Source organism: Vipera berus (assembly GCF_964194415.1).
Source record: "Vipera berus genome assembly, chromosome: 11".
Classification (NCBI taxonomy): Eukaryota; Metazoa; Chordata; class Lepidosauria; order Squamata; family Viperidae; genus Vipera; species Vipera berus.
Window position 1 is genome coordinate 13,843,951 of NC_138214.1, and position 26,502 is coordinate 13,870,452.

Consider the following 26,502-nt stretch of genomic DNA (forward strand, 5'->3'; position numbering starts at 1 on the left):
ATGGAAAACCTCAGTGCCTTTTTTAAAAAAAATTTTTAGCTTGCATTTAATTTTTCAACGTTATCGTATCACGAATATGTTGGAATATTCAAATTTTTATTTGTGTTGTCTCTTCTTTTCCTCTTCCAATAATTGCAGTTTTTTTCTCTACCACTTCTTTAGTGACTGCGTAACAAAATGTAAATCTTTTTTATTTCAAAAGGATGTGTAGACAAGCTGCATTCTCTAAATTTTACATTAAAGTGCTACCTTTAGTATCTCTGGAGACAGCAAAAAAACAGGATCTTGCAAAACAAATTGGTTGTTCTTATGGAAGACACAATGAACAGCACTGCTTTGCTTTACAGCATTTTCTTATAGCTGCATGTGAAATACGGAGAAAGCTCATCAAAAATAAGAGTTCACTCATTTTCCTGAACTGTGCAGTTCTTTTCTGAGCAGTAAACTTGAAAACAGAAGAATGGAACAAGGGTTTTATTTGCATTACTTGTTAATAATAGGCATGTGATGTATAGTAGATAAGGCACCAGGTGAGAAATTGGGAGACCGTGAGTTCTAGTTAGGCTTAAAGCCAGCTGGATAACTTTGGGCTGGTCAGTTTCTCTCAGCCTTAGGAAGGAAGCAATGACCTTTGACCCCATCTGAAAATCCTTGCCAAGAATCCTGCAGGGATAGTCCAGGCTTGGACAAAGCATAACCCGTACCAGAGACTCTAATCCTAATTACATTATTGCCACTGGAGATATGAAAAACAAGGTATTTCCTTCCATTTGTTCTATTAATATTTTGTTGAAATGTTATTGTTGGTAAGTGGAGGAAACTAAACATTATTTACCTTCTACCAAATGAAATGAGAATGAGAAAAATGTAGATGTTTTCCTTATGACGTTTCCAATATGAAAAGATAGCTAGGGTGGAGCCAGGAAAGAAATGGATGACGTGGACCCAGTGAGCAAAATACAACTCAAGGCTACTTTCACTATAGTTTGGCTCTTTAAGCGGTGTGAAACTTGTAAACACACCTATTTTATTTGTTTATTAGATTTATAGTCTGCCTTTTGTCTGGCCTTTCCAAGGGTCTTATTGGGGGGATCAGATTCCTTCCTTCTATTCCAACAATCCCCATATTGGGTTCAGAGATTGTGACTGCCCCAGAATGACACGTGGGGTTACTTCCAAGTAGTTTATTGTTGTCCGAAGGTTGAGTCATGACAACTGGACTTATAAGTCCAATTGCTGTGACTCAACGTCCAGACAACTTTACCTGGATGACTGAGAATCTTCCATCGAAGTATTTGTCTTTATTGTTGTTCACCTACAGACAAAATCTTTCCAGACTAAAGCAAGTATCTGCATAACTATAGATATAACTATAGATGTACTCTGAATTGCTAGGGAGGGTCCACCTTTGCCCCCTTCCTGCCTACCAGATCTCTCCAAGCTCTGCTGCCTCCCTCTTTCCCCTCAGGGACACAGCCCCTCCCTCTTGGGAATCAAGGCTACATTCCGCCACACCCAAGTCACTTAGGGAGCTCCCGCAACTGAAAATGCACTTGACTTGGGTCTTCTACTCCTGGTCCATCACCTTGACCGATTACTCAGTGCTGTTCTTCGGAGCTTCACAGAGTTTGTTTTTGGGTTGATTATATTACAGGCACGTTGTTGGGTCTCTCCGGGATTAATTTAACGTGGATCTGTTAGCTATTTGGTTTGTTCCCCTGCCTCTCGTTGTGCAAGGGAAAAGGAAGTGAACATTTCAGCAGGCAGCGGTTGAGCAATTGCATTGCTAAACCTTAACCAGAGCAGAAGTCAGCGAAAGACATCTTCACTTGGCTGCTGAGTTAGATCCTGGTTGCAGCATTATTTGCTGAAGACATATAGTTGTAAAAAACAAAACAAAAAAACACAACGTATTTTGCAATTAGTTCCCCCTCCCTTCAAGTCAACAAGTGCAACTTTTAAAGACACCTCAGGACAGGTTCAAATGCATTATTCCTTGATCTGCTCTGGGGCATGATGGTCCTTCCTGTCTGCCTGTGGCAATGTTTGTCTCCTTCCAGGTCTTCATTTGTCCTGTTGGACAGAAACATGGAAACTGACATTTTAGGGCCACAGACAATCCCTAAAAGCTTTGAGTACAATCCCCAGAAAGAGCCAGAAGTAATAAGTTGTACTTGTTAATGCAATAACAGGAGGAAATAACAGAATAACCATAACAGAATTGGAAGGGACCTTGGAGGTCTTCTAGTCCAGCCCCCTGCTCAAGCAGGAGACCCTGTACAATTCTGGACAATTGGCTGTCCAATCTCTTCTTAAAACCCTCCAGTGATGGAGCACTCACAGCTTCTGAAGGCAAAGCGGTTCCACTGGTTAATTGTTCTCACTCTCAGGAAATTATTCTCATTCTCAGGAAGTTCTAGGTTGGTTCTCTCCTCGATTGCTAAATATATAACTTAGCAAACCAAGCTACGGTTCGTGAAACCTGTCACTGTTATAAACCATGTTTTATGACTGAGTATGTTACATGAACTCCTACTAATTTTTGCGCAACGGTCCATTTTAATTACCATTTAGTTCAATCTATGCACGACTAGGTTATATCTGATTTCGTGAATTTCATATATTTGTTTTCGGAATTTATCTATTGCCTCAGTCTTGGCCATTCAAAGTAAGCAATAATGTGGGGGGGGGGGTTTGGTTTCACGTAATGACACTGTGAGCCCAGCCCTCGTGGATGGGATGGGAAACTCCAGCCAATTGTGCTTCTTCAATAAACCACATAGCCGCTAACTCAAAATTACCCATAAAGTGTGCTTCCTGGTTGGACTTGGCCATGGCTCTTCCTAATCATTGTGAAGCAACCCAACCACAACTTCACAATCAGATCAAAGGAAGCTTGCACATAAGGCATGAAGGCAACGCCTTCCCTAACCCTTCTCGCCAGCATAGGCTTAAGAGAAAGCTCTTAAACCCCGTGATAAGGACAGTGTTGTTTGTTCACATTGCCAACATTTTTTGACATTTCAGAAGATCCATTTCTGGAGATTAGTTATAAACTGGACAAAGGTTTATTTTTGCCTTGTCTAACCCAATAACAGAGTTGGAAGGGGCTTTGGAGGTCTTCTAGTCCAACCCCCTGCTTGAGCAGGAGACCCTATATCATTTCAGACACATGGTTGTCCAATTTCTTCTTGAAAACCTTCAGTGTTGGAGCAACCGCAACTTCTGGTGGCAAGCTGTTCCACTGATTAATTGCTCTCCCTGTCAGGAAATTTCTCCTTAAGTTCTCCTTGCCCGCAGAAGCTGTGCGTGCTCAAACACTGGAAGTTTTAAAGAAGACACTAGACAACCATTTTGTCTGAAACGGTATAGGGGTTTCCTGCCTGAGCAGGGGGTTGGACTAGAAGACCTCCAAAGGTCCCTTCCAACTCAGTTATCTCTGGACCAACTTGAAGGATCAACAATGAATTAATAAAGCAGTCATCACCTCTCAGACACCAACCGTTGTAGATAACAATCAACAGCCATTTCATACATTCTCAGCTAGCTGTAATGGGAGATAATTCCAAATATAATTAATAACCAAAAAGAGGATGAGACCAGAAATCCAGGTAGCCCAGTGGGACCAGCAGTGTCGACCTGGAAAACCTTTAAGCCTCTGTTGAGAACAACAAAGGCAAGAAAGCAACTTCAGTGGTCACTCTATATCCTGCTGAAGTTTTCTCCCTAATGAGAAGACTCTTCACGTGTTGCCTTCTGCCAGAGGGGTAACCCAAACTGCAGGATTGATCTTTACAAAATGTGCAGTTCAGCTCATATTTCTCTTGTCCTCTGCCTTCCTCATTCCGTATTAAGCCCAACGCTTCTACTTTCCTGGCGTACAAAACAAAATGTACATCAGGAAGAAAAAGAAAAAAAAACTTGCTTGACTGGTTTAAAATAAATACCCTGAGCTCAAGCAGCTTTGTTCTCCCTTTTTGTGGTATAAATGGTTCAAGGAAACACTAACGCAAAAGATTTGCTGGCGGCCTCCAATCATCACCGAATAAAGTCGAACATTTCACTTTTTTTTAATTCTTGAACTTTCAGAGATAACGCTGAGATATCTCTGAAAATGTTAATACGGTATATAGGTCAGGGGTAGGCAACCTTGGTTCTTTTACCACTCGTGGACTTCAACTCCCAGAATTCCTGAGCCAGCGTAGTTCAAGAATAAAATAAAAAAAAGTGAAATGTTCAACTTTATTCGGTGATTGGAGGCCAAGGTTGCCTACCCCTGGTATAGGTGGTCCTTGACTTACGACCGCAAATGAGGCCAACATTTCTAAGCAAGTGAGCCATGCCCCATTTGAGGATCTTTTTGCCACAGTTGTTAAGTGAATCACGGCAGTTATTAAGAGAACCGTGGAGTTGTGATTCCTACTCCAGTATTTCCTCGCTTTGTCACAGGCCCACCGTAAGTGATTTCTTTCCTTTTGCATTTCCAACGTTCATTTGCAATACCTTTATGCATTCTTGACATCATCTTACAGAAATTTTCTTTTTAAGTTATAATTTAGGGTCATTTTTAAACCTTTCGTCCGCGTATCCGCCCCTTGTTCAAGCATTGCGTTACGTCCAAAGCTCCTTGCCCATTGAAGCATGCACTGCTTTACATATTCCTTCTCTAAATTCAAATTCGATAACACTTTATAGACTTTGGCAATGATATGCTCATCACTACTGCACAGCAGGATTTCCATCTCATTTTTCGCAAAAAAACTAACCCATAACTCTTTCTTTCTCTGATTTAAATCTTTCAATTGTAAATATGTAAACCGGACGCATCCTTCTGATTCTAACTGCTCTTTAGACTTAAAAGATGGAAACTAACCAAAGAGAGAAGCAACCTAGAACTAAGGAGAAATTTTCTGATAGTGAGAACAATGAACCAGAGGAACTGCCTGCCTCCACATTGGAAGTTTTTAAGAAGAAACTGGACAGCCATTTGTCTGAAATGGTTTAAGGTTTCTGCCTGAGCAGGGGGTTGGACTAGAAGACCTCTAAGGTCCCTTCCAACTCTCTATTCGTGCTAAAGAGAGGATAGGTCACAAATGGTGATGCTGCCACCATTTTAATACCTGCCGGTTGTCAAGCACCTGAATTCTGATCACGGGACCGTGGGGTTGCTGCAACAGTCGTAAGTGTGAGGACCAGTCATGGCACTCGACGACTGCCAGAAAGGAGCTGCTTTTCCTCTTATGCCTCCAGAAAAACACATATGGAAGCCATCTGACTTCCTACCATGCACCTCACCGCTTAGTGAATTTCTAACAATGGTTTGTGCAGTGCGTTTCGATTGATGTCCCCCACGTAGGCCCACGATTGGGATCAAAATTATCATTACTAAGCAAGGCAGTTTTTAAGTGAGCCGCACCTATTTTACATTCTTTTTTTTTGCCATGGTTGTTAAGCAAATCACTGCAGCCGTTAAATGAATCATGCGGTTGTTTAGTGAATCCAGCTTCCTTCATTAACTTTGTTCGTTGGAAGCCAGCTGAGAAGGTTTGCAGATGGCGAGCACCAGACCCTGAGATGCTACAACCATCATAAATACATGCAAGGTGCCAGGCGCCCGAGTTTGGATCATGTTACTGTGGGATGCTGGGAGGGTTGTGAGCATGAGGGGAGGGGAGAGGAGGAAAGAAGAAGGATAGGGAGGAGGAGAGGAAAGGAGGAAAGGAGGAGGGAGAGGAGAGGAGGAAAAGAGGGAGAAGAGAGGAGAGGAGGAAAGGGAGAGGGAGGAGGAGAGGAGAGGAGGAGGAAAGAAGGAGGAGGAGAGGAGAGGAGAGGAGGAAAGGAGAGGGAGAAGGAGAGGAAAGGAGGAAAGGAAGAGGGAGAGGAGAGGAGGAAAAGGGAGAAGAGATGAGAGGAGGAAAGAAGGAGAGGAGGGAGAGGAGAGGAGGAAAAAAGGAGAGGGAGAAGGAGAAGAGAGGAGAGGAGGAAGACAGGAAAGGAGGAGGGAGAGGAGAGGAGGAAAAGAGGGAGAAGAGACGAGAGGAGGAAAGAAGGAGGAGGAGAGGGAGAGGAGAGGAGGAAAAAAGGAGAGGGAGGAGGAGAAAGAGAGGAGGAAAGGAGGAGAGGGAGCAGGAGAGAAGAGAGGAGGAAAGGAGAGTGAGAGCGAGGAGAGGAGAGGAGGAAAGGAGGAGAGGGAGAGGGAGCAGGAGAGAAGAGAGGAGGAAAGGAGAGTGAGAGCGAGGAGAGGAGAGGAGGAAAGGAGGAGAGGGAGAGGGAGCAGGAGAGAAGAGAGGAGGAAAGGAGAGAGAGCGAGGAGAGGAGAGGAGGAAAGGAGGAGCGGGAGAGGGAGCAGGAGAGAAGAGAGGAGGAAAGGAGAGTGAGAGCGAGGAGAGGAGAGGAGGAAAGGAGGAGAGGGAGCAGGAGAGAAGAGAGGAGGAAAGGAGAGTGAGAGCGAGGAGAGGAGAGGAGGAAAGGAGGAGAGGGAGAGGGAGCAGGAGAGAAGAGAGGAGGAAAGGAGAGAGAGCGAGGAGAGGAGAGGAGGAAAGGAGGAGAGGGAGAGGGAGCAGGAGAGAAGAGAGGAGGAAAGGAGAGTGAGAGCGAGGAGAGGAGAGGAGGAAAGGAGCGGGAGCAGGAGAGGAGAAGAGAGGAGAGGAATTTAGCAAACTAGCTATTCAAAAAAAAATATCGAAGAATTTGTATTTCTGTTTATTCGATTATGGGAACACTAAATTGGAAGTAAATAGTTTAATGCTAAATGTTTTGAGTCAGGTTCATTGCAAGAATTCTTAGCACAAGTGACACTCAACAAAGGAACAAAATCTCAAGTACTGATCCAGGAATATCTGCCGGGGGTCAAAACAAAAAAGAAAGGAAAGAAAGAAAGAAAAATCAAGAGGGAGGTACAATGCACAAAGGGACAAGACTTTCTACACACAATCATAGCCCTCATTGTGATTTTTTTTGACCAAATACTTCCCTGCAGAAATCCAGTAGGATTTTGCCTACTGGAATTCAGAAACTGGCTGGCATTTTCCTCCCTGCAGCACAGACGCAGCCTTTTGGTGGTCTCCAAGCATTACGGAGTTACAAAAATAGCTCAACAGTTTTCCTTCATTTCTCTTGAAAGTGACAACACGGAAGCCTCTGAATGCAGCTTATGTTCAGTTTAAGGCAATTTTGCCCAAGTGAGGAGACAATAGCGATAGCAATAGCACTTAGACTTATATACCGCTTCACAGCACTTTACAGCCCTCTCTAAGCAGTTTACAGAGTCAGCAATTTGCCCCCAACAATCTGGGTCATCCTCATTTTACCGACCTCAGAAGGATGGAAGGCTGAGTCAACCTTGAGCCGGTCAGGATCGAACTCCAAACTGTGGGCAGAGTCAGCCTGCAATACTGCATTCTAACCACTGCACCACCAGGGCTCTTACAAACAAATGGATGGATCTTACTCTCCAAAGATGAGTTCCGCTGGCAAAAAAGAAGTGGTACTGTATTTACATTCTTGGATTTAGTCAAGAAAATGGCAAACATTTTATATAAAAAAACCCCTAAACCTTCCCCACCCACCAAAGTTGCTTTCCCTAATTTCTAATATTTAGCCCTTATTTTCCTAGCATCGATCAGTACCAGCTGCTATAATAGATGTAGCTTCTGTTAAGTAGCCAGGATGTAGGGGGAAAAAACAGTCACAAGTAACTACAGTGTTTAATATTGACACTGCGAGGCTTTTGTTCCCGTTCATGTCCAAAAAAGCCAAGTTCAGGTCTTAAAATGGGTACCATTCAGATCCTAACTGGTAGAAGCCATGAAGGAAATGACTAATGGATGCCATTCCGATCAACCGCATCCCAGTCTTTTTACAGCTGACCCACTTCTTCCGTCACTCCATCCTCACGGCGCGAGGAAAGCAGCCATCAGATTTTTGCTCTGCAGCAATTCCAGTCTCTGCTCCATCGTTCAAAATGACCTGATTTTGGTGTGCAAAAAAAACACCACACAAAAAACAAAAACCTAACTAACCAAGGGATGCCTTCTCCTCTTCACACTTTGGATTGCCTCTCATCTGTCCATTCCTGTTTCGTATTTTGCAGAGCTTGAGTTCTTTGCTCGTCTACCTGAACGTAGTCCACCCGTTGCTCTTCCGAGAGGAAAGGTTTCTGCAAAATGACGGCAATAAAACATAAGTACAAGGATCTAGGAAAATGCTAGGGTTACATCCCTTATCCCCTTATTAGGCAGGAAAGCCTAGTTTCAGATGTGAAGGTCCAATTAAACTGATTTATTGCTACTCATGCCTATGCATAGGAATCTTCTGAACAAACAGCACCTGCTTGGAGTTAGATACGGGTCAAAGGAATTCAAGGGAGGTTGGACTTTGTTTGTGGCTACACAGGGATTCTAGGCTGATCCCTCTTTTAACTCCACCCCCACGTTCTGCCACTCATTCTGCTACATCTCTCCTTTTTCACATCCTTAGTGGCTTTTTCTCCCCATCTTGAAGATGGGGAAGACATCAATTGGAAAGAGGAACAATCACATTTCAACTTGTCCTGATTTGTCACCTTCTCCCTCGGTCCAGAACAAATCAAGGGAATCCATGAACAGGAGATTCATGAAAAACGTTTGGCTTTAGATGAAAGAAAATGTTATCCCCCACGTATGTGCTTTGATGGGTCAAGGTCAGAATGAATTTCAATTCCAGAGAGTTTCATCTAAAATATGCCCTCTTCCGGGTGCAAAAACCAAATACAAAGATAGCCACTTCCCCCTGTGGACACTGCTATTAGGATGGAGAAATGTACTCCTGCTTTCTACACTTTTTGCAATTTTTTTTAATGGACAACTTTATTTGTTTATCATTTCCCAATCCATTTAAAATTATTTCTGCTTAGAAGACTGCATTTACATTTTCATACCCTGTATGCATACACACATAGGGACGCGGTGGCTCAGTGGGTTAGGACACTGAGCTTGTCGGCAGTTTGGTGGGTCGAATCCCAAGTGCCGCATAACGGAGTGAGCACCTGTTACTCGTCCCAGCTTCTGCCAACCTAGCAGTTTCAAAAGCACGTAAAAATGCAAGTAGAAAAATAGGGACCACTACGGTGGGAAGGTAACAGCGTTCTGTGCACCTTTGGCGTCTAGTCATGCCGGCCACATGACCACGGAGATGTCCTCGGACAAGCGCTAGCTCTTCGGCTTTGAAACAGAGATAGGCACCAGCCCCTAGAGTCGGAAACGACTAGCACGCATGTGCGGGGAAACCTTGACCTTTATGCATACACACACAAACACACAAAATCAAAACTGTGCATATTTTGTATGCAATCTGTCCCAACATGCATTCATGGATTTGGGAAGAACTTTAACCTAATATGTTATTTTCTTTATTTCACAAAATATATTTAGGAGACTTCTTCTGCAACCTTCAGAGAGAACAGGGTTTCAATTCTTGACCTGCTTCATAACCATGAATGAGAATTAGAGAAGGACCAGACAAAAGTTTTCCCTATTCCCTCCTGATGTCCTACCTTCTGTACAGGAGATGGAGAAGCAGAATTAAAATCCAGTGCTAAGTAGTCAAGGCTAAACTTCTTTGGCGATTGGAAATCTCCATTATAGGGAGATGTTGCTTGCTGGTGCTCCTAAAAAGGACAACAATGATAACGGCGTCAAAAAATTAAATCTGTTTAAAAGAAACAAAGATCATATCACGGATTTATACAAACAGCAGTAACGAATAAGAGCAGATAAACAGGCTGTCCTTTGTTGTCAGAGTCCAATCAGTTCTTCAGGACCACATTACTTGAAGCAGGGGTCTTCAAACCTGGCCCTTTCACGACTTGTGGACTTCAAATCCCAGAATTCCTCAGCCAGCGTGCCTGGCTGAAGAATTCTGGGACGGATCTTCAAATGTGGCCCTTTTATGACTTGTGGACTTCAACTCCCAGAATTCCTCAGGCAGCGTGCCTGGCTGAGGAATTCTGGGAGGGCTCCTCAAACTGGGCCCTTTTATGACTTGTGGACTTCAACTCCCAGAATCCCTCAGCCAGCGTGCCTGGCTGAGGAATTCTGAGAGTTGAAGTCCACAAGTCGTAAAAGGGCCAAGTTTGAAGACCCCTGACTTGAAGGAACATCTTCTCTGTACGTGCCTAGCTAGGCTTAAGATCCTTTAAAGGGCCCTCCTTCAGTTCTACACAGCAAAGTGGGTAAGAGAAGGCATGCCGCCTTTAAGGAATGTCTCCTCTCCAGTCTCGCCTCTGCATCATTTTGGGCCCCGGGTGAAGACCTTTCCATTTTTTTTCCAGGCACTTCCATTTCAATTTTTCATTATATTTTAATTTGTATTGTTTTGGCTTCCAAACGACCATCTTGCTACTGCCTACCTGCCATGGGGTCCTTCTTTTGCCTTTCACTTGAAGCCTGTTTTTAGTGGGTTTTATTCTAAATTGCCCAGAGAACTTCAGATGAGACCCTTTTTTCAGCCCCCCCTCCCATCCCATCCCTGTGCTTCTCTGACAACTGTTGAGGTTGCGGCTCTTCTCTCTCTCTTCCGAAGTCATCTTCACATACAATCAAGTACAATACAGTATCACACAACACAACAAAATAAAATAAAATAATAAAATAAAATAAATATAGTGTCCCATGCTTCATTTTATGACCGTTCATTTTGTGCCGGAAGGCCCCTTATCACAGGGGTCCCCAACCTTCCAGCCACGGCCCACTAACAGACCGTGGCCTGTTTGAAACCGGGCTGCGCGAGCGATGGGCAAGCACGCACGGGTGAAGCTCCACTCGTGGGAGCGGTGGGCCCTTGCGCTCACGCACGAAGTTCCGTTCGCGCAAACGGAGGGTGCAAGCGCCCGCTGATCGCACCAATGCAGCTGTTGCGCTCACGTGTGTGCCTGCCACGCACACGCCCCCCTGGGCCAGGCCCTCGAGGCAGGACGGTTGGGGATCACTGCCTTATCAGAAGCCTCTCTCCACAATATTGTCCACTCTAGGCTGATTTTCTACGCAGCAATCCTCTTAAGTTTCCCCATTGAATTTGAAGGGATAGACCTGATATGAAAAAAGAATGCAGGACCTCTCTTTCCTATCCACAAACACCCTGGGTACATCTCTGCCTGATCTTTGTGATGATTTGGAGCAGGGCCACCTACGCCTATGTGCACAACAGAGGTCTGTAAAACAGGAAAAAGCTTCCCTTATCGCTGTGTCAATTAAGCCTTGTGTTTTTCCAGGGAATTTCTTCAGTTAGGGCCAAGGGCCACCCTCTCCGCACATCCCCACTTAGAAAGAAAAAAACGGTCCTCCTCTGAGCGGTTCCGTTCATGCCATTTGTCAAAAGGAGAGCAGGGAATAGCTGCCTGAAAATAATTACCATTTCAATGTAACTTCCTTCCTCTTCTCCGGAAGGCGAAGCGGCGAAGACCCTCGCTGAATTAATGCAGTCTCTTTCTGGAGAGATAAAGCTCGTTCGATTGCTAGCAGTGGAAAAGCAAACAAAGAAAGACAGAGGTCAAGGATGAGTTTCCCCAGATGCTCTGAAATCTCGCCAAATCCTCACGTCGTCTGGGCAGGGAATAAACCATCCAGAGCCCAGCAATTTGCATGAGCTACAAAAAAGGGAACCATCTCATTAAGCTCCTCTCTCTATATTATTCGTTCCTGCTTATTGAATTTGACAATACATAAAAACTACCCAGCCACAGAGGCATAGGAAACTATGATACAAGCATAGACCTGTCCCGTGATTTCCAAGGGATAGTAAACCTCTCGTCCACGGGCATCTGCAAGTGATGCTTCGCTTTGCCTCGTACAGCTAGTAATATTTTTGGGATGGAGTTCATTTAATCAAGAATGAAGGCCAATATCCGTGTCCCAGGATAATGTTGCAGGATCCAATCTGGGTCGGTCACAAAAGTGAGGTTCGCTGAAGATGGCCCCCAGCACGAGTCCAAAAGCTCAGAAGGCCAAAATCTCTGGCCCTGGTGACCGACCTCAGATTGGATCCTGCAACATTTAATCAGGGACAAGTAGTCCTCAAGTTACAACAGTTCATTTAGTGACCACTCAAACTTACAATGGCAACGAAAAACTGACTGAGGCTTGTTTTTCAGACATACAACCGTCGCAATATCCCTACGATCATGTGATCAAAATATGGATGCTTGGCAAACTGGCCCATATTTATGACGGTTGCTGCGTCCCGGGATCATATGTTTCCCCTCTTGCGACTTTCTGACAAGCAAAGTCAATGGGGAAGCCGGATTCACTAAGCAATTGGGTGAATCACTGTGGTGATTCATTTAACAACTGCGGAAAGGAAGGTCGTAAAATGGGGCAAAACTCACTTAACAAATGTCTCACTTAGCAACATAAATTTTGGACTCAATTGCAGTCATAAGTTGAGGACTACCTGTGCCAAAACCATAACTCTACTCTGAACACCGTATTAATATACATATAAATACATTTGCCCTTGCAGACTGTTTGCTTTTCATCCTTTTTTCTTTTCTTCCTAAACCACAGCCAAATCCATTTGCCGGATGCAACACTTCTCTAGTCCATCTCCATAAATTGAGACATTTACTACTAGTCTTCTTCTAGTAGTTGATTGCTTTGGGGTTGTTGTTTTGTTTTTTCAATGCCTGAATGAGAAAGTAGCCATGATTTCATACAATGTTCTACACTGCTGCTTCAAAGGTGGAGCAGATGAGTGCCCCATCTGAGGTCTGGGGACTACAGGCAGAATGACCCAGCTGGTAATGTAACTCACAATTCCTTGCAGACTCCAAAATTGTTTTTATATCCTTTTAATTAAGAAAAGGAAATTGTAACAGCATTAAGAGGGACGTGGTGGCTCAGTGGGTTAGGACGCTGAGCTTGTCGATCAGAAGGTCGGCAGTTTGGTGGGTCGAATCCCGAGTGCCGCGTAGCAGAGTGAGCCCCTGTTACTCGTCCCAGCTTCTGCCAACCTAGCAGTTCGAAAGCACGTAAAAATGCAAGTAGAAAAATAGGGACCACTACGGTGGGAAGATAACAGCGTTCCGTGCGCCTTTGGCGTCTAATCATGCCGGCCACATGACCACGGAGACGTCCTCGGACAAGCGCTGGCTCTTCGGCTTTGAAACGGAGATGAGCACCAGTCCCTAGAGTTGGAAACGACTAGCACGCATGTGCGGGGGAACCTTTACCTTTACCTTTAACAGCATTAAAAGTACTAAAATGTAAAGTGTTTTTTTCCTAAAAGATTATAAAAAGATAAAAAAGAAAAGTGAGAAACAGTAAAAGTCAAGAAAAGAGAAAGAAAAAGGAAGCTGTCTAAACTGGTGGTTTTGAATCTTTGCAGCAGTTACAAACACGACTATTTCCATTTCTGCCTTCCAAAAAGGCATCTTGGATTTCCCTTCTTCCCACAAATAACCCCTTTTGATCCCCAAAATCCCCAAATCATCAATTCGTTTTTTTTTTATTTTCAGCAAAAAGTCCATAAGGGATTTCCAGTCCTTTTATAAAAACAGCAATTGTTTCTTCCCTAATCAGATGTGGCCCTTTTGGAAAGTTCGGCTCTCTTCACAGACCCAGAATCCAAAAAAAAGCGATACTGCAGTTGTAAACTCAAATATTTGAGCTTTGAAGCAGCAGTGTAGGAATTCATTCACATTAATTCAAATTTAGGTTTTTGTCCTGGCCCAGCTCACTTACCTAATCTGATCCTATCTACTTTTTTTGGGGGGAGGGGGTCGAGGGGAGAGAAGATCCTGACATTAGGAAAGATGGAAGGCAAAAGCAGAAGGGAACAACAGAGGATGAGATGGCTAGAGAGCGTCACCGAGGCAATGAACGTGAATTTGGGCAAACTTTGGGAGATGATGGGAGGACAGGGATGTACGCTGTGGTCCATGGGGCTGCGAAGAGTCAGACAGAACCTAACATCTGAACAATAACATCTACTTTATGCAGTGTCCCCCCCCCCCCCACTGAACCACTCTATTCCAAGTGGCCCCCAATTGCTATGAATCTCTGTTTGGGTACTAATATAGCGATCATTCCCCTTCATGGATTACTGCCTTGTGGCAAAGGGGCTTGCATAATTCAATGAAGCTGTGAGCTATGCCGTGCAGGGCCACCCAAGACGGACAGGTCATAGCAGAGAGTTCTGACAAAACGTGATCCACTGGAGAAGGAAATGGCAACCCACTCCAGTATCTTTGCCATGAAAACCCCATGGACAGTACAAAAATGACTTCCTGGAGGAATGTTGTCCATGGGGTCGGGATAGGTCGGACACGACTTCGCAACTAACAACAACAACAACAACAACGCAATCATTACAAGGCCTATGGTTTGAATGGACCACCAGATTGCAAGGGAATGATTGGCAACTTAAATCATTAGAGGAGTTAAGACAAGAAAACATAAGTTACTCTTGGTTTCAATATACCCAATTGAAAGCTAGGTGGAAGTCAGATCAAAAGGTTGGCATCACAATTACAGATCAAAATTTAGTAAAACAAATTGGAGATTTAAATTGTGCACATATAAAGAGGATATATAATGCTTTAATTGAATTGGATTCGGAAACGGAACTGGTTAAAGACTGTATGATAAAGTGGGCACAAAATATTCAGGAACCAATTTCGTTGGACACCTGGGAGATAATTTGGGTCAGAATTGTTAAATTTACTCAGGCTCAAAACTTAAGAGAAAATTTTTATAAAATGTTTTATAGATGGCATCTGGATCCCAAGAAGTTGTCCAACATGTATCCTAATTTACAGTCTAAATGTTGGAGATGTGGTAGTTTAGAAGCTACCTATTTTCACATGTGGTAGACTTGTAGAAATATAAAAGCTTTTTGGATCAAAATTTGGTGGAACATTCAAAAGATTTTTAAGAGAAAGATAAAGTTTTCTCCGCAATTGTTTTTATTGGGTATTGTTGTAGATTGTGATGTTAAAGAAGCTAACTTGATGTTGAACATGATAACAGCAGCACGGTTACTGGTGGGACAATATTGGAAGAAGGATAGTTTGCCCACTATAGAAGAATGGGTGTTTAAAGTTTTGAATCTTGCAGAAATGTCTAAGATTTCTGCTTATTTGAAAGATCATTCACAGGAAAGATATATTTCAGTTTGGAGGAGATGGATAAATTATATTCAGAACAAATATTTTTTTTTATTTTTAATTCCATTTATATCCCGCCCTTCTCCGAAGACTCAGGGTGGCTTACAAGCTTAGCAGTAGCCTTCATTCTATGTATATGCCTGCTTATTAGGGCTTTCACACACACCCCAAGCGGCATTATTACAAAGTCAGCTTAATTGCCCCCAACAATCTGGGTCCTCATTTTACCTACCTCGGAAGGATGGAAGGCTGAGTCAACCTTGAGCCTGGTGGGAACTCGAACTATGGGACTAAAAAGTTCCATTTAGCTTATGAGTAGATTTTAGTGGGATATTGTTATTGGTACTTTGTTTGCAGTTATGTTAAAGGGGAGTTAAAGCACATTATGAATTTGGTTAATTGTATATTATGCATAATTTTTATTTAGAATATGATTATTGTAACTATAATCCTGTATTTAGCTCTGGGAAGTGGGGGGGGGAAGTGGGTGGGTTTGGGGTGGGAGGGATTTGGGGATATATTGTAAAATTTTGTTTTCGTAAAACTCTTTAATAAAAAAAAAAGAATGGACCACCATGGATAGGTGGCTACGGATTGGCCAAGGGAGAAGAGTGAAAAACAGAATGAAACAGAATTCCCTGGACTTCAAGTTATTTTGTTTCAATCAAAAATCAACACCAACTTCAGAAGGGAAGAGAGAAAAGATGCTATAAGATAGATAAGAAGTATAGTATTTTTTTTATAATGCATGAAATACGAAAATATTGGGATGGTATGCTTAAATGGAAAAAATTGGACCAGCATTGAGAAAAATCATGACAGATAAGAATGGATTGAATATAAAGGGGAAATTAAACAAAAATCACAAAAATAGGATGCATGGTGAACTAATGAGATGATTTTTATAAGAATAAGCTGATTTTTTTTAAAAAAAGGCTATATACGGATGTTGTAATTATCGGTATAAATATGAAAAAATGTCTACGTTTAATCATTTCTACATTGAAAATATTGAGAATGATATTTGTTTAAGGCTGAAGAAGGAGAATACAGTTGGGAGAAGGGAAGATCAAAGAAATATATTATTAATATACTAATTATGGAATTATCAAAATCAATTATGGACTGTTAATTAATTAATTATTGCTTTCCCCCCCCAAATATATAAACCAAGACAACACGCTGTACACCAGGCAATGGAGATGGTTATTGTAAAAAAGAAAAAAACCAATAAAATATTAAAAAACAAAAAAAATGTTCTTCAACCTGTTGACATTTTAGGTAAGGAAACTGAAATCTCACAAAAGTTCAGCCTTTATAAAAGAATTTAAAAAATATTATTTCGGGGATTCTGGGCACCCTTCCGATGTAATTACTGCGATGGTGGCTGACAAATTTGGGAGCTGCAGACCCAGACACTGACAGGGCAAGCCACTAGTTAGTATATAAAAAATAAGAGCAGACCCTGCCCATTCTAGTATTGATGTTGCTACTTAGTTTGGTAATGACAATCTGCAAGAAAAGTACCAGGCTCAGATATCACCAAGGACTCCGCAGTGGTTGTTGTCCTCTTCCTTCTCCTCTCCTTCCCCTTTTCCTCCTCCTCCTCCTCCTCCTCCTCCTCCATTTTGCAGACCCCGCTCCCTTCTAGCACTGTTGTCACTCCCTAGCTGGGTAATGAAATGTCTGCAAGAGAAGCACAGAGACCACCAAGGACCCCCACAGTCTTTTAGTCTGAAGTCATCTCCAACTCAATTGCCACCAGCAGGGTTTAGAACAGGGGTCTTCAAACTTGGCCCTTTTATGACTTGTGGACTTTAACTCCCAGAATTCCTCAGCCAGCTTTGCTGGCTGAGGAATTCTGGGAGTTGAAGTCCACAAGTCATAAAAGGGCCAAGTTTGAAGACCCCTGGTTTAGAATGTCCACAATGGTCAGCTGTCAGGAGTCTCCATTTCTTCAGCGAGTGGCTCCTTCTCCTTCCTAATATACAACAGCCCGGCTGCTCTTTTATACGTGGCGATAGTAGCGGTTATCTTTTCTGCCTTTCTGGATGGTGTCCGGCCCAGTAGAATAGCTGGAACTATAAGATAGTTGCGTATCTGGTTTTCCAAGCGACTGTCCCACCCGTCCAGTCTTCCAAGATGTCAGAATGAGAAAGAAGAGCGGGGCCTCTTTCCAAGATACCAGAGGTGTCGCCCTAATTTTTATATTACTTTGGGAAGGAGAGGCCCAACTTTCTGAAAGAGAATCCCTTACAAAATAGCCTTTTAGTTATTATCATGGCGCTTCTCAGGCGCACAAAACTCCAGATACATTTTGTTTTGAACTGCTGATGTTTCAAAGCCAATTTATTCCTGGAATGTTGGAATGCAGCAAATGCTTTCCTGTCTCTTATTTTTATGGCAGGAGGGAGTTCCCTAGATGCGTAAGGATGTTTTTTCCCCCCGGAGATGCAATTTACCAGTCTCTTTATAGCGAAAGAATATAAAATACATTTCTCTTAAGATAGCCTAAACTTTAAACAGGCTGCTATGATAACTTAAAACTGTTGGAATGAAAAAAATGTGGATGTATTTTGGAAGGCAGAGGGATCCTGTTCCTGGTTAAAACAGTAGTTCAAACATTGTTAACATGGATGGAGGGAAGAACAACCTGTCTGATTTGCATCCAGTTTTGGTCACCACAACATAAAAAAAAAACATGTTGAGACTCTGGAAAGAGAGCAGATTGGAGGCTAAAACATATGAGGAACGGCTGCAGAAATTGGGTATATCTAGTTTAGTGAAAAGAAGGACTAGGGGTGACATGATAGCCGTGTTCCAGTATCTCAGGGGCTGCCCCAAAGAAGAGGGAGTCAAGCCATTCTCCAAAGCACCTGAAGGCAGGACAAGAAACAGTGGATGGAAACTAATCAAGGAGGGATCAGATGGAGCAGAGGCAGGGGATGGTCCCACGCTGTGATTGGCAGTGGAGAATTCTGCCAACATCTAGGCGTGTTTGCATCTTCAGAGAAAAAATATGGGAAAGTAAGAATTTCACAATTTTTTTAAAAAAATCATTATATATATATATTGCACCTTTCTCAGACCTGGTTAAGTTGTGGTGCTGAGTTACTCAAACTGGGACCAGACAAGCAGCGACTTGGCATGATGTGTCAATCCAATCTGTGACTGCAATGGATACAACAGATGGAAGCAACGGATGGAAACTAACCAAAGAGAGAAACTAACCTAGAACTAGGGAGACATTTCCTGACAGTTAGAACAATTAATCAGTGGAACAACCTGCTTCCAGAAGCTGTGGATGGTCCAACACCGGATGTTTTTAAGAAGAGACTGGACAGCCATTTGTCTGAAATGGTATAGGGTTTCCTGCCTGGGCAGTGGGTTGGATTAGATGACCTCCAAGGTCCCTTCCAATTTTTATTTTTACTTTTACTTTTATTTTTATTGATCATTGCACAGTCAGCCAGATGTTCAGACTGAATTTGGCACTTTTGTCTACCTATCGTGTCCTTCCCAAGGACCTGGGACAGGCAGATGTGGATGTTTGATGGTAATTAAAGATATCATCGCAGGATGGAAGCAGTTCCTAGTAAGGCCACCTTTTGCAATTGACTGATGGCGAACTTGTCAATGCCAATGGTGTTCAAGTGGTGCTTCAGTTGTTTTGGGATTGCATTATTGTTATTGTTGTTATTGTTATTAAGTATTATTATTATTATTATTTGTTGTTGTTGTTGTTAGGTGGAGTGAGCTTACCAGAGCCCTCTGCCTTGAGATTAGCCATCTGCCTTTGTTACGAGTCAATTCCACAAAGCCCCGCAGATCCCAAACCCACTTACTAAGGCACACTCCTGATTAAGGCAGAATGTTCTCTGATGGTGGAAAGACTTCGCAGGTCCAGCGGAGGCGGTCGGACTAAGGGTTAAAGAGAAAACATCTGATTTGTCAGAAAAAAGGAAGAACTTCCACTGAAAACCTTTCAATATGATTCACTGGTTGCAGGTATTCCTTAACTTAACAACTGTTCACTGAACAACAGTTTGAAGTTACAAAAGCCTTGGGGGAAAAAAGTGCCTTACGACATACTCACCGTTGCGCACCCTGTGATCACATGACTGCAATCCAGGCACTGGCTTGTATCTGGGATCGGTTGCAGCATCCTGAGGTCATGTGCTCATTGGGCAAGCTGGATTTGCTTAACAACCACATGTTTTGCTTATCGCACCACAGGGATTCGTTTTACAACCATTATAAAAATCGCTCTAAAATGACCAGGTTGAGTCACTTGGTCGCTCGACTTATAATTGCACTGACAAAAATTCTGGTCTCAACCGTGGTGGTAAATTTAGACTACCTATATTTACAAGAAAGAAACAGTATTTGACCCTGTGGGATTTAAACCTGGAGCTCAACCTAGGCTTCAGACCAGGAGTCTTCAAACTTGGCCCTTTTATGACTTGTGGACTTCAACTCCCAGAATTCCTCAGCCAAGCACCTGGCTAAAGAATTCTGGGAGTTGAAGTCCACAAGTCATAAAAGGGCCAAGTTTGAAGGCCCCTGGACTATAACTTCCATGGGGATTTGATATGCAAGCTATCTCTAGGACATAACAGCTTACTTCTGCTCTCTATGCCAAGGCTAGTCAATGAGTAAACTGGTTTGGTTTTTCCTGAGCTGCAGCACCACCTTCATAAAGGCTAGAGAGGGTACTACAGTCCATCATTTGGGCAAGTCAAGTGACTTAAGGCACCAACGTGGCCCAAAATGATCAAGTTGCTCCAGAGTTTTGTACCTACTATGGAGAAGATGGTCTATGTGTGATGCCCACGTGGAAAGAATTCTCGGTTAAGTGCTGCAAATTTGGAACGTCTTTTTAACAAGGTGAGTAGATGCCTTTAACTATGGCTATGAATTGGGGTGGGGGGCAGGAAGACGTATCTTTAGCTTTCGGACACAGAGACTCAGAATCACACACTTGAGCTCTGTCATCAATATTGCTCACTCTGTATTGATGATTCAAAGAAAAGGGACGCAGCTACTTTAATGATCCTACCTTTAAAGTTTGCTGGAGCTTTCATGTGCTTGACTGTTTCTTGATTATGCCTGTTGAGTTGGCCAAGCTGTGAGCCCAAGCTTAACCAAGAGGCGAACCTAAGCTGTTTGGCAAGTTGTTAGCTTTGGGATGGATTAAGGGGTGTCCAAATGAAACAGTTGCAAGATTACCTGACTTTTTCTCTAAGAGTTGATGGTTTTCCCTATGGAAGCAACAGGATACAGGTACTCCTTGAGTTAGGCATGGTTGCTTAGTGACCATTCAAAATTAGGATGGACCTCTTCAGGGATACTTTAGGACCCAATTATGAAGTTCCTCTCCCTTCAGTCATGTGACTTGGCAACCAGCCCATATTTGTAGCTGTTTGCAGCATCCTGCAATCACATGACCTGGTTTTATGACATTTTTGTCCCAAAGTGGCATTTACTTCTGGTTTTTGGCAAAACTGGCCCATAGCAAACAATTGGCTTGTGAAAACAACCATGTCTTTCACTTAATGAGTGCCACAAAAAATAGAATTGGGTTGATCATACAGGTGACCTGCTTTATAGCCAAAACAACTTATGATAATAGTGGAACTTGCCCTAAATTCAAAACTACGTCTATAAGAATGACATGGGGAATAAAATAAGGTTTCTGAACACAGAACACAGAATTACTTTTAAAAAAAAACCACTTCTGTTGGTTCCCAGGCCATGTGGTTATTAAGGAGAATGAATAAATATAATGTGCAGTTAAGCTAGATCGGTCTGTAACAATGTGATATGGATAGTTGCCCAGAGTCACCAGATGGGCGGCATAAAAATTTAATAAATAACACAAAATTAAACACATCAATATCTCATTGTCTTTATCTCCTTTGGAGATAAAATGAAAGCTTAAATAAGAGATTAGATATGTACGCCAAGGAGAATGGAAATTAGGGCACACTAGAAGGAGAATTTATTCTTTCTACTCTGATTTGATTTTCCAGGATTTTAACCATCACACAAAACATGTTAGGCAAAATAAGGAGCTTGTCCAGAGTCCTGTTGGGATTAATATGCATTGCGAATCTCTTCGCAACTGGAAGAGAATTAACAAAATGGTATAACATTTGTGCAATAAGAGAAATAGCTTATCAGGAACATTATGATGATAATTGCAGAGGTATATTGTTGCAAAAATTCTTTGTCTTTGAATCTTCTCAGAGCTGGTTGCCAGACAAGAGTTTCAACAGTTAAGTCAACAACCAAGCTCAAACTTTCCCATTATGAATGAAGAATTCAGATGCTGGAATTCTTATCATCCTAACCCTTTCCTCACCTTAACAAATCTTGTTAAAGGTAATTCTGTAATAGGGATTGCAGTTGGGCAAAAGAACTTCCAGCTTTAGGCAACTCCAAAGAGATTGAAAAGTTTCTTTTTGAAGAATGAGGTTTAATGACAAACTGATCTGAAAACCGGTTTGGCAGGTCTCGTGGAGATTTTTGCAGGACTCTGAGATTTTTAGAGTTGTGATTAACTGAATGGCAGAAAGGCTTTTTTCAGTAGGCGGTGATAAACCTAAGTGTCTTTATCACTATCCCAAGAAAAAGAAGATTTTTGTCCTGATCGTTTCATTGCCCAAAGGTGCAGTGGGACCTTCTCTCTCTTGATATGGAATCTAGCCACCAACTAATCTATGGCTATGACTCCTCTCTTTGCCTGTGTGATCTAGACCAGGGGTCCCCAACCCCCGGTCCGTGGGCCAGTGTTGGGCCACAGCATGCCAGCAACCGTTCCGCACAAACAAGCAAAGCCCCATCCGTGGGATGCAGGCAGCACACAAAACCACACACACTTCAGTCCGCGGAAAAACCTCTCTCCACGGAACCGGTGATCCCTGGGGCCCAAAAGCTTGGGGACCTCTGATCTAGACAAGCCCCAAATGTGCCACCATCCACGTCATCTGTCTTTATGACTTCCTTGCCCCATTATCCTGAAATCTGTCCTCTGATTTCCTGAAAGTTTCCTTGCCTTGTTTCTGTTTTTCTACCTTTTCTCCCAGCATTTAGTATCTCTTTTTCAGGTTCTTCTCCTGATATCTTCTCTTGGTGTTCACAGGTAATTCTCACTTAAAAACCTGTTGTTTAGCGACTGTGCAAAGTTACAAAGGACCTTCTAAGAATTGCTTATGGCCCATTTTTTTTTTGAAGTTCCAATGGCTGCGTGCACAGATACTCACTGCCACACGATTGCATTTGGGGCGCTCGGCAACCGGCTCATGTTTATGGCCGTTTGCAGCATCCTATAATTATGTGACCACAATTTTCGGCATGCTTTTGCCACTTTCTAGCATTTATTTCTGGTTTCTGGCCAAAAATAAAAAATAAAAATGCCCCTTGAGGAAAACAGGTTTGTTTAATGCTCATAGTGTTCGCTTAACGAATGCGGCATTCATTGAACGGCCACTATAAAAACAGTTATAAAATTAGGCACAGGGACATGGTGACCTGTTTAATGACCGTCCTGACTTATAACCATAATTCCGGGCTCAATTGTAGCCATAAATCAAGGACTACCTATAGCTGAAGAATGGGGAAACCGGGGAAGTTGCTAAAAGGGGGATTTCTCAATGGAAGAGAAGACCTTAAAATAAGGATTCATTAGTGCTAATGCCAAATCTGGTCTCTTATCCTAGACCTGACGTCTCTCAGTTCTTTTTGCTTAGTGTTTCTGACGTCCACTTCCTCTCCAGACCTGCTAGGGGGGATCATTAGGAGCCTTGGTGGACCAGTGGGCTAATGCCTCCTTAAGTAACACCAGCTGCCTGCAATTAGTGCAGGTTCGAGTCCCACCAGGCTCAAGGTTGACTCAGCCTTCCATCCTTCCGAGGTAGGTAAAATGAGGACCCAGATTGTTGGGGGCAATAAGCTGACTTTGTAATAATGCCGCTTAGGGGGGGGGCGAAAGCCCTAATAAGCAGGCATATACACAGAATGAAGGCTACTGCTAAGCTTGTAAGCCGCCCTGAGTCTTCGGACAAGGGCGGGATATAAATGGAATCAAAATAAAATAAAAAATTAGGAAATACGGGGTGGGGTGAGGTGGGGTGGGGGAGAAGAGCTTACATTTTGTCCGAGGCTTAAGATCCCGGTTCACCGGAGGGGGTTCCAAGTCAGTGGGAAGTTCGGGCAAAGGGCTGTTGAGCTTCTCTGTGTTGACTTCAGCGAGAGCAAAAGTAGCCGATCCTGGGTTCATGGGAATGTAGCCATCGGGTGTGCAGTCAGTTCCGGGGACAGGTGGGGAGGCGCGTGGATGCATGGGAACGTAACTGTCTTCGGAGTTGGTGGACGAGCAGGAATAGAGAGGGCTGACTCGGCAAGGCTTCGCAAAAGGAGAAAGAAGCGGCAGAGTGAGCGTGGTTAGCAAGCCACCTCCGGATCAGAAGTTAATAACAGAATAACAGAGTTGGAAGGGACCTTGGAGGTCATCTAGTCCAACCCACTGCTCAGGCAGAAAAGCCTATACCATTTCAGACAAACGGTTGTCCAGTCTCTTCTTAAAAGCCTCCAGTGATGGAGCAACCCACATCTTCTGGACGGCAGGCCTTTCCACTGGTTAATTGTTCTAACTGTCAGGAAGTTTCTCCTTAGTTCTAGGCTGCTTCTCTCCTTGATTAGTTTCCACCCACTGTTTCTTGTCCTGCCTTCAGGGGCTTTGGAGAATAGGTTGTCCCCCTCTTCTTTCTGGAGCCCCTTAGACATTGGAAATCAAGTGCCATTCAACAATGACAGGCATTCAGCAAACCCTGAATTTTTTCTTCTTTTGAATTTTTTTTTAATCGTCTGTAAGCCCCCAGAGTCTTTCAGAGTGAGTGGGCAGCCATATAAATCCTCTAAATACTAAACAGACAAACAAGCAAACCTGTCCATCTTTTCTCACTCTGGCTATGAGTTTTGCAGACCCAGCCTCCTTTCTGGCTCAGAGCACTAAGGAAACATGATATCTGAGGTAGACCGTTCAAACAGGCTAGATACATCTCTGGGCACTGCATATTGACTGCTGGCTATTTCTTTCTGTCTTGGCCCTACAATCCAAGATCTAACTCTAGATTAAGAGTGTCTCCAGGTTCCAATTTCTCCAGCACAACCAGAGATAACAGGGAGGGGGCAATTATCATCTGTGAAGGCCTTTAACTCAGTTGAAGGCCGCCAGCAAACATCACAAACCTTGTTTTCCCTTCTGGCAGTCCCGTGTTCATCTCTGAATGAGTAAAACGGGTGCAAGAGATGAAGCTGTAACCTACAGGTCCAGGGAAAGAGGACAAGTTAAAGGAGAGATGCTAGTGAGAAGGCATGAAGAGTCCCTGGAGCAGACACGTCAAACTCGCAACGTCACGTGAACTTTTTCCCCATTGCTGGCAATGGGGTAGGTGTGGTTTCATCATGACGCGTCCGGCCTGCGGGCCGGCAGTTTGACACCCCTGCCCTGGAGGGTTTCTTCGCCATGGATGGACACTTCCTATGAATCTTGTGTTTTGCTTTAGGCTGCTTTCTCCATAGCAAACTCAGCTCAAAATTACAGGACCAAGGTAGTGACCTTGTGGTTCTTCAGAAGTTGCTGAACTGAAGCACATAGTGTAGAAAGAAGGGCAGAATCTGGGGTCAGAGTTAAAAGAGGGATCAGCCTAGAATCCCTACATAGCCACAAGTAGACTCCCCCTACTTGAATTCTACTGACTCCTAGCAAATGCTAACCATTAGTTGAGAAGATTCATAAATCAATTTAATTGGACCTTGACGTGCGGACCTGGTCTTTTGCGCCTGACACAGCATCCTTTCTCACTGGCATTGTTGAGAAACATAGTCCAGTACCAGAAATAGGTAGAGACCACCGATGACAAAGATAAATGTTTTGGGCTAGACAATACAGGACACTTTTCACTGTGAGAACGGCCTGAGGATTCAATAGCTTACAGGATAGCAATGGAAGCTTCCTCAGCTTTCTTGGTATTCTGAATCTGCATTGTTCAGAACTGCCTTCTCAACTTTTGCAGTTCACTCTGTTTAACAATAAGTTGGCTATGAGTGCCTTCTTTTTCCCCTCTTGACTTTGCCTTGTTCCCAGAATTATTGCATAGAAACCTCAGTCCCACATTTTCGCACTAATGCAAGCTAGACAGAAGACCTCCAAATCAATATTTCAATGCAGCCAAATTTAATCTGTATTCAGCTTTTTCAAGCACAAATTGGTGGACTGGTGAGAGGTTTCTGAAATGGTTAATAATAGTTTTTTTTGGGGGGGGGAAGGAAATCACAACTGATGGATAAATCCTTCGTTCAAGGACATAATTTGCTGATGGGGCATTTTACTTTGCAAAACTCAGCCTCTCCCATTTATACGGAAAATGACACACAATCATTTTGGGCTTTGGGGTACAATAAACTTTGCACTCTTCAAATTTTATATTATCCCTATTCTCTGCTGATTCCTTTATTCCGAACTCAGCTAACTCACGATGACATATGGTAACATAATTTATTCCAGAGGCTTAGTTCATGCAAATCACCAAATCACCCCAAAATGTGATTGCTTTTTCTTAGGTATAATGTGTAAACTCATTCTAGAAAGAAGCTATTGATAGTAAATGAATTATAATTTAAAAGCATGGTTTCACAAATCCTTGTTTGTTTTAACATCCAAATCCTGATCTGGCAGACAAGTAAAGCATTTTTGAAGTTGTTCCTCCCTCTGATGAATAGGTAGATCTAGCACAGCTATGTATTACAACGGCTACCATATAAAATAAGATGGTGGTCCAAATCAGGCTGGCCAAAGTAAATCCCTATAGATCTTTGACTATTGGTATGTTGTCTAAGAGAAATAGCACTTGGTCCAACTGAATTGTTCCAATTAAATTGTTTCAATATTTGATGGACTGCCACAAAAATGAGGGGGTGGGTGGATTTCAGCCTATTTTCCCAAAGCACCAGAAGGCAAGACAAGAAATTGAAGGTGACAGACAAGAGAATTTTAGTAGTGCATAGATATCTGCCAATTATTATTATTATTGGTACCAATTATTATTATTGGTACTATTATTAGCAGGGGGCTGGACTAGAAGACCTACTGGAATTGGGTATGTCTAGTTTAATGAAGAGAAGGACGAGAGGGGACACGATAGCAGTGTTCCAATATCTCAGGGGCTGCCACAAAGAAGAGGGAGTCAAGCTATTCTCCAAAGTGCCTGAAGGCAGGACAAGAAGCAACAGATGGAAACTAATCAAGGAGAGAAGCAACCTGGAACTAAGGAGAAATTTCCTGACAGTGAGGACGATTA

At 43.0% G+C, this 26,502-nt stretch overlaps 1 protein-coding gene across 2 annotated transcripts in view; it reads right to left on the reverse strand.

Annotated features, from left to right (window-relative positions):
• Nucleotides 1-459: 459 nt before the first annotated feature.
• The window catches only part of GAB3 (GRB2 associated binding protein 3), a 97,350-nt gene continuing 71,307 nt past the window's right edge, over nt 460-26,502 (reverse strand). Inside the window, exons 6-11 of one of the 2 annotated variants that reach the window (XM_081336796.1) lie at nt 23,291-23,546; nt 18,985-19,060; nt 11,389-11,491; nt 9,533-9,646; nt 8,022-8,158; nt 460-2,073 (exon numbers count right to left, since the gene is read on the reverse strand). In XM_081336796.1, coding sequence (XP_081192922.1) covers nt 8,042-8,158; nt 9,533-9,646; nt 11,389-11,491; nt 18,985-19,060; nt 23,291-23,546 — 666 coding nt within the window. In that variant the 3' untranslated portion in view covers nt 460-2,073; nt 8,022-8,041. Of the gene's footprint in view, nt 2,074-6,681; nt 8,159-9,532; nt 9,647-11,388; nt 11,492-18,984; nt 19,061-23,290; nt 23,547-26,502 lie in introns of those variants that run through there. The other variant, XM_081336795.1, reaches the window with a different exon arrangement.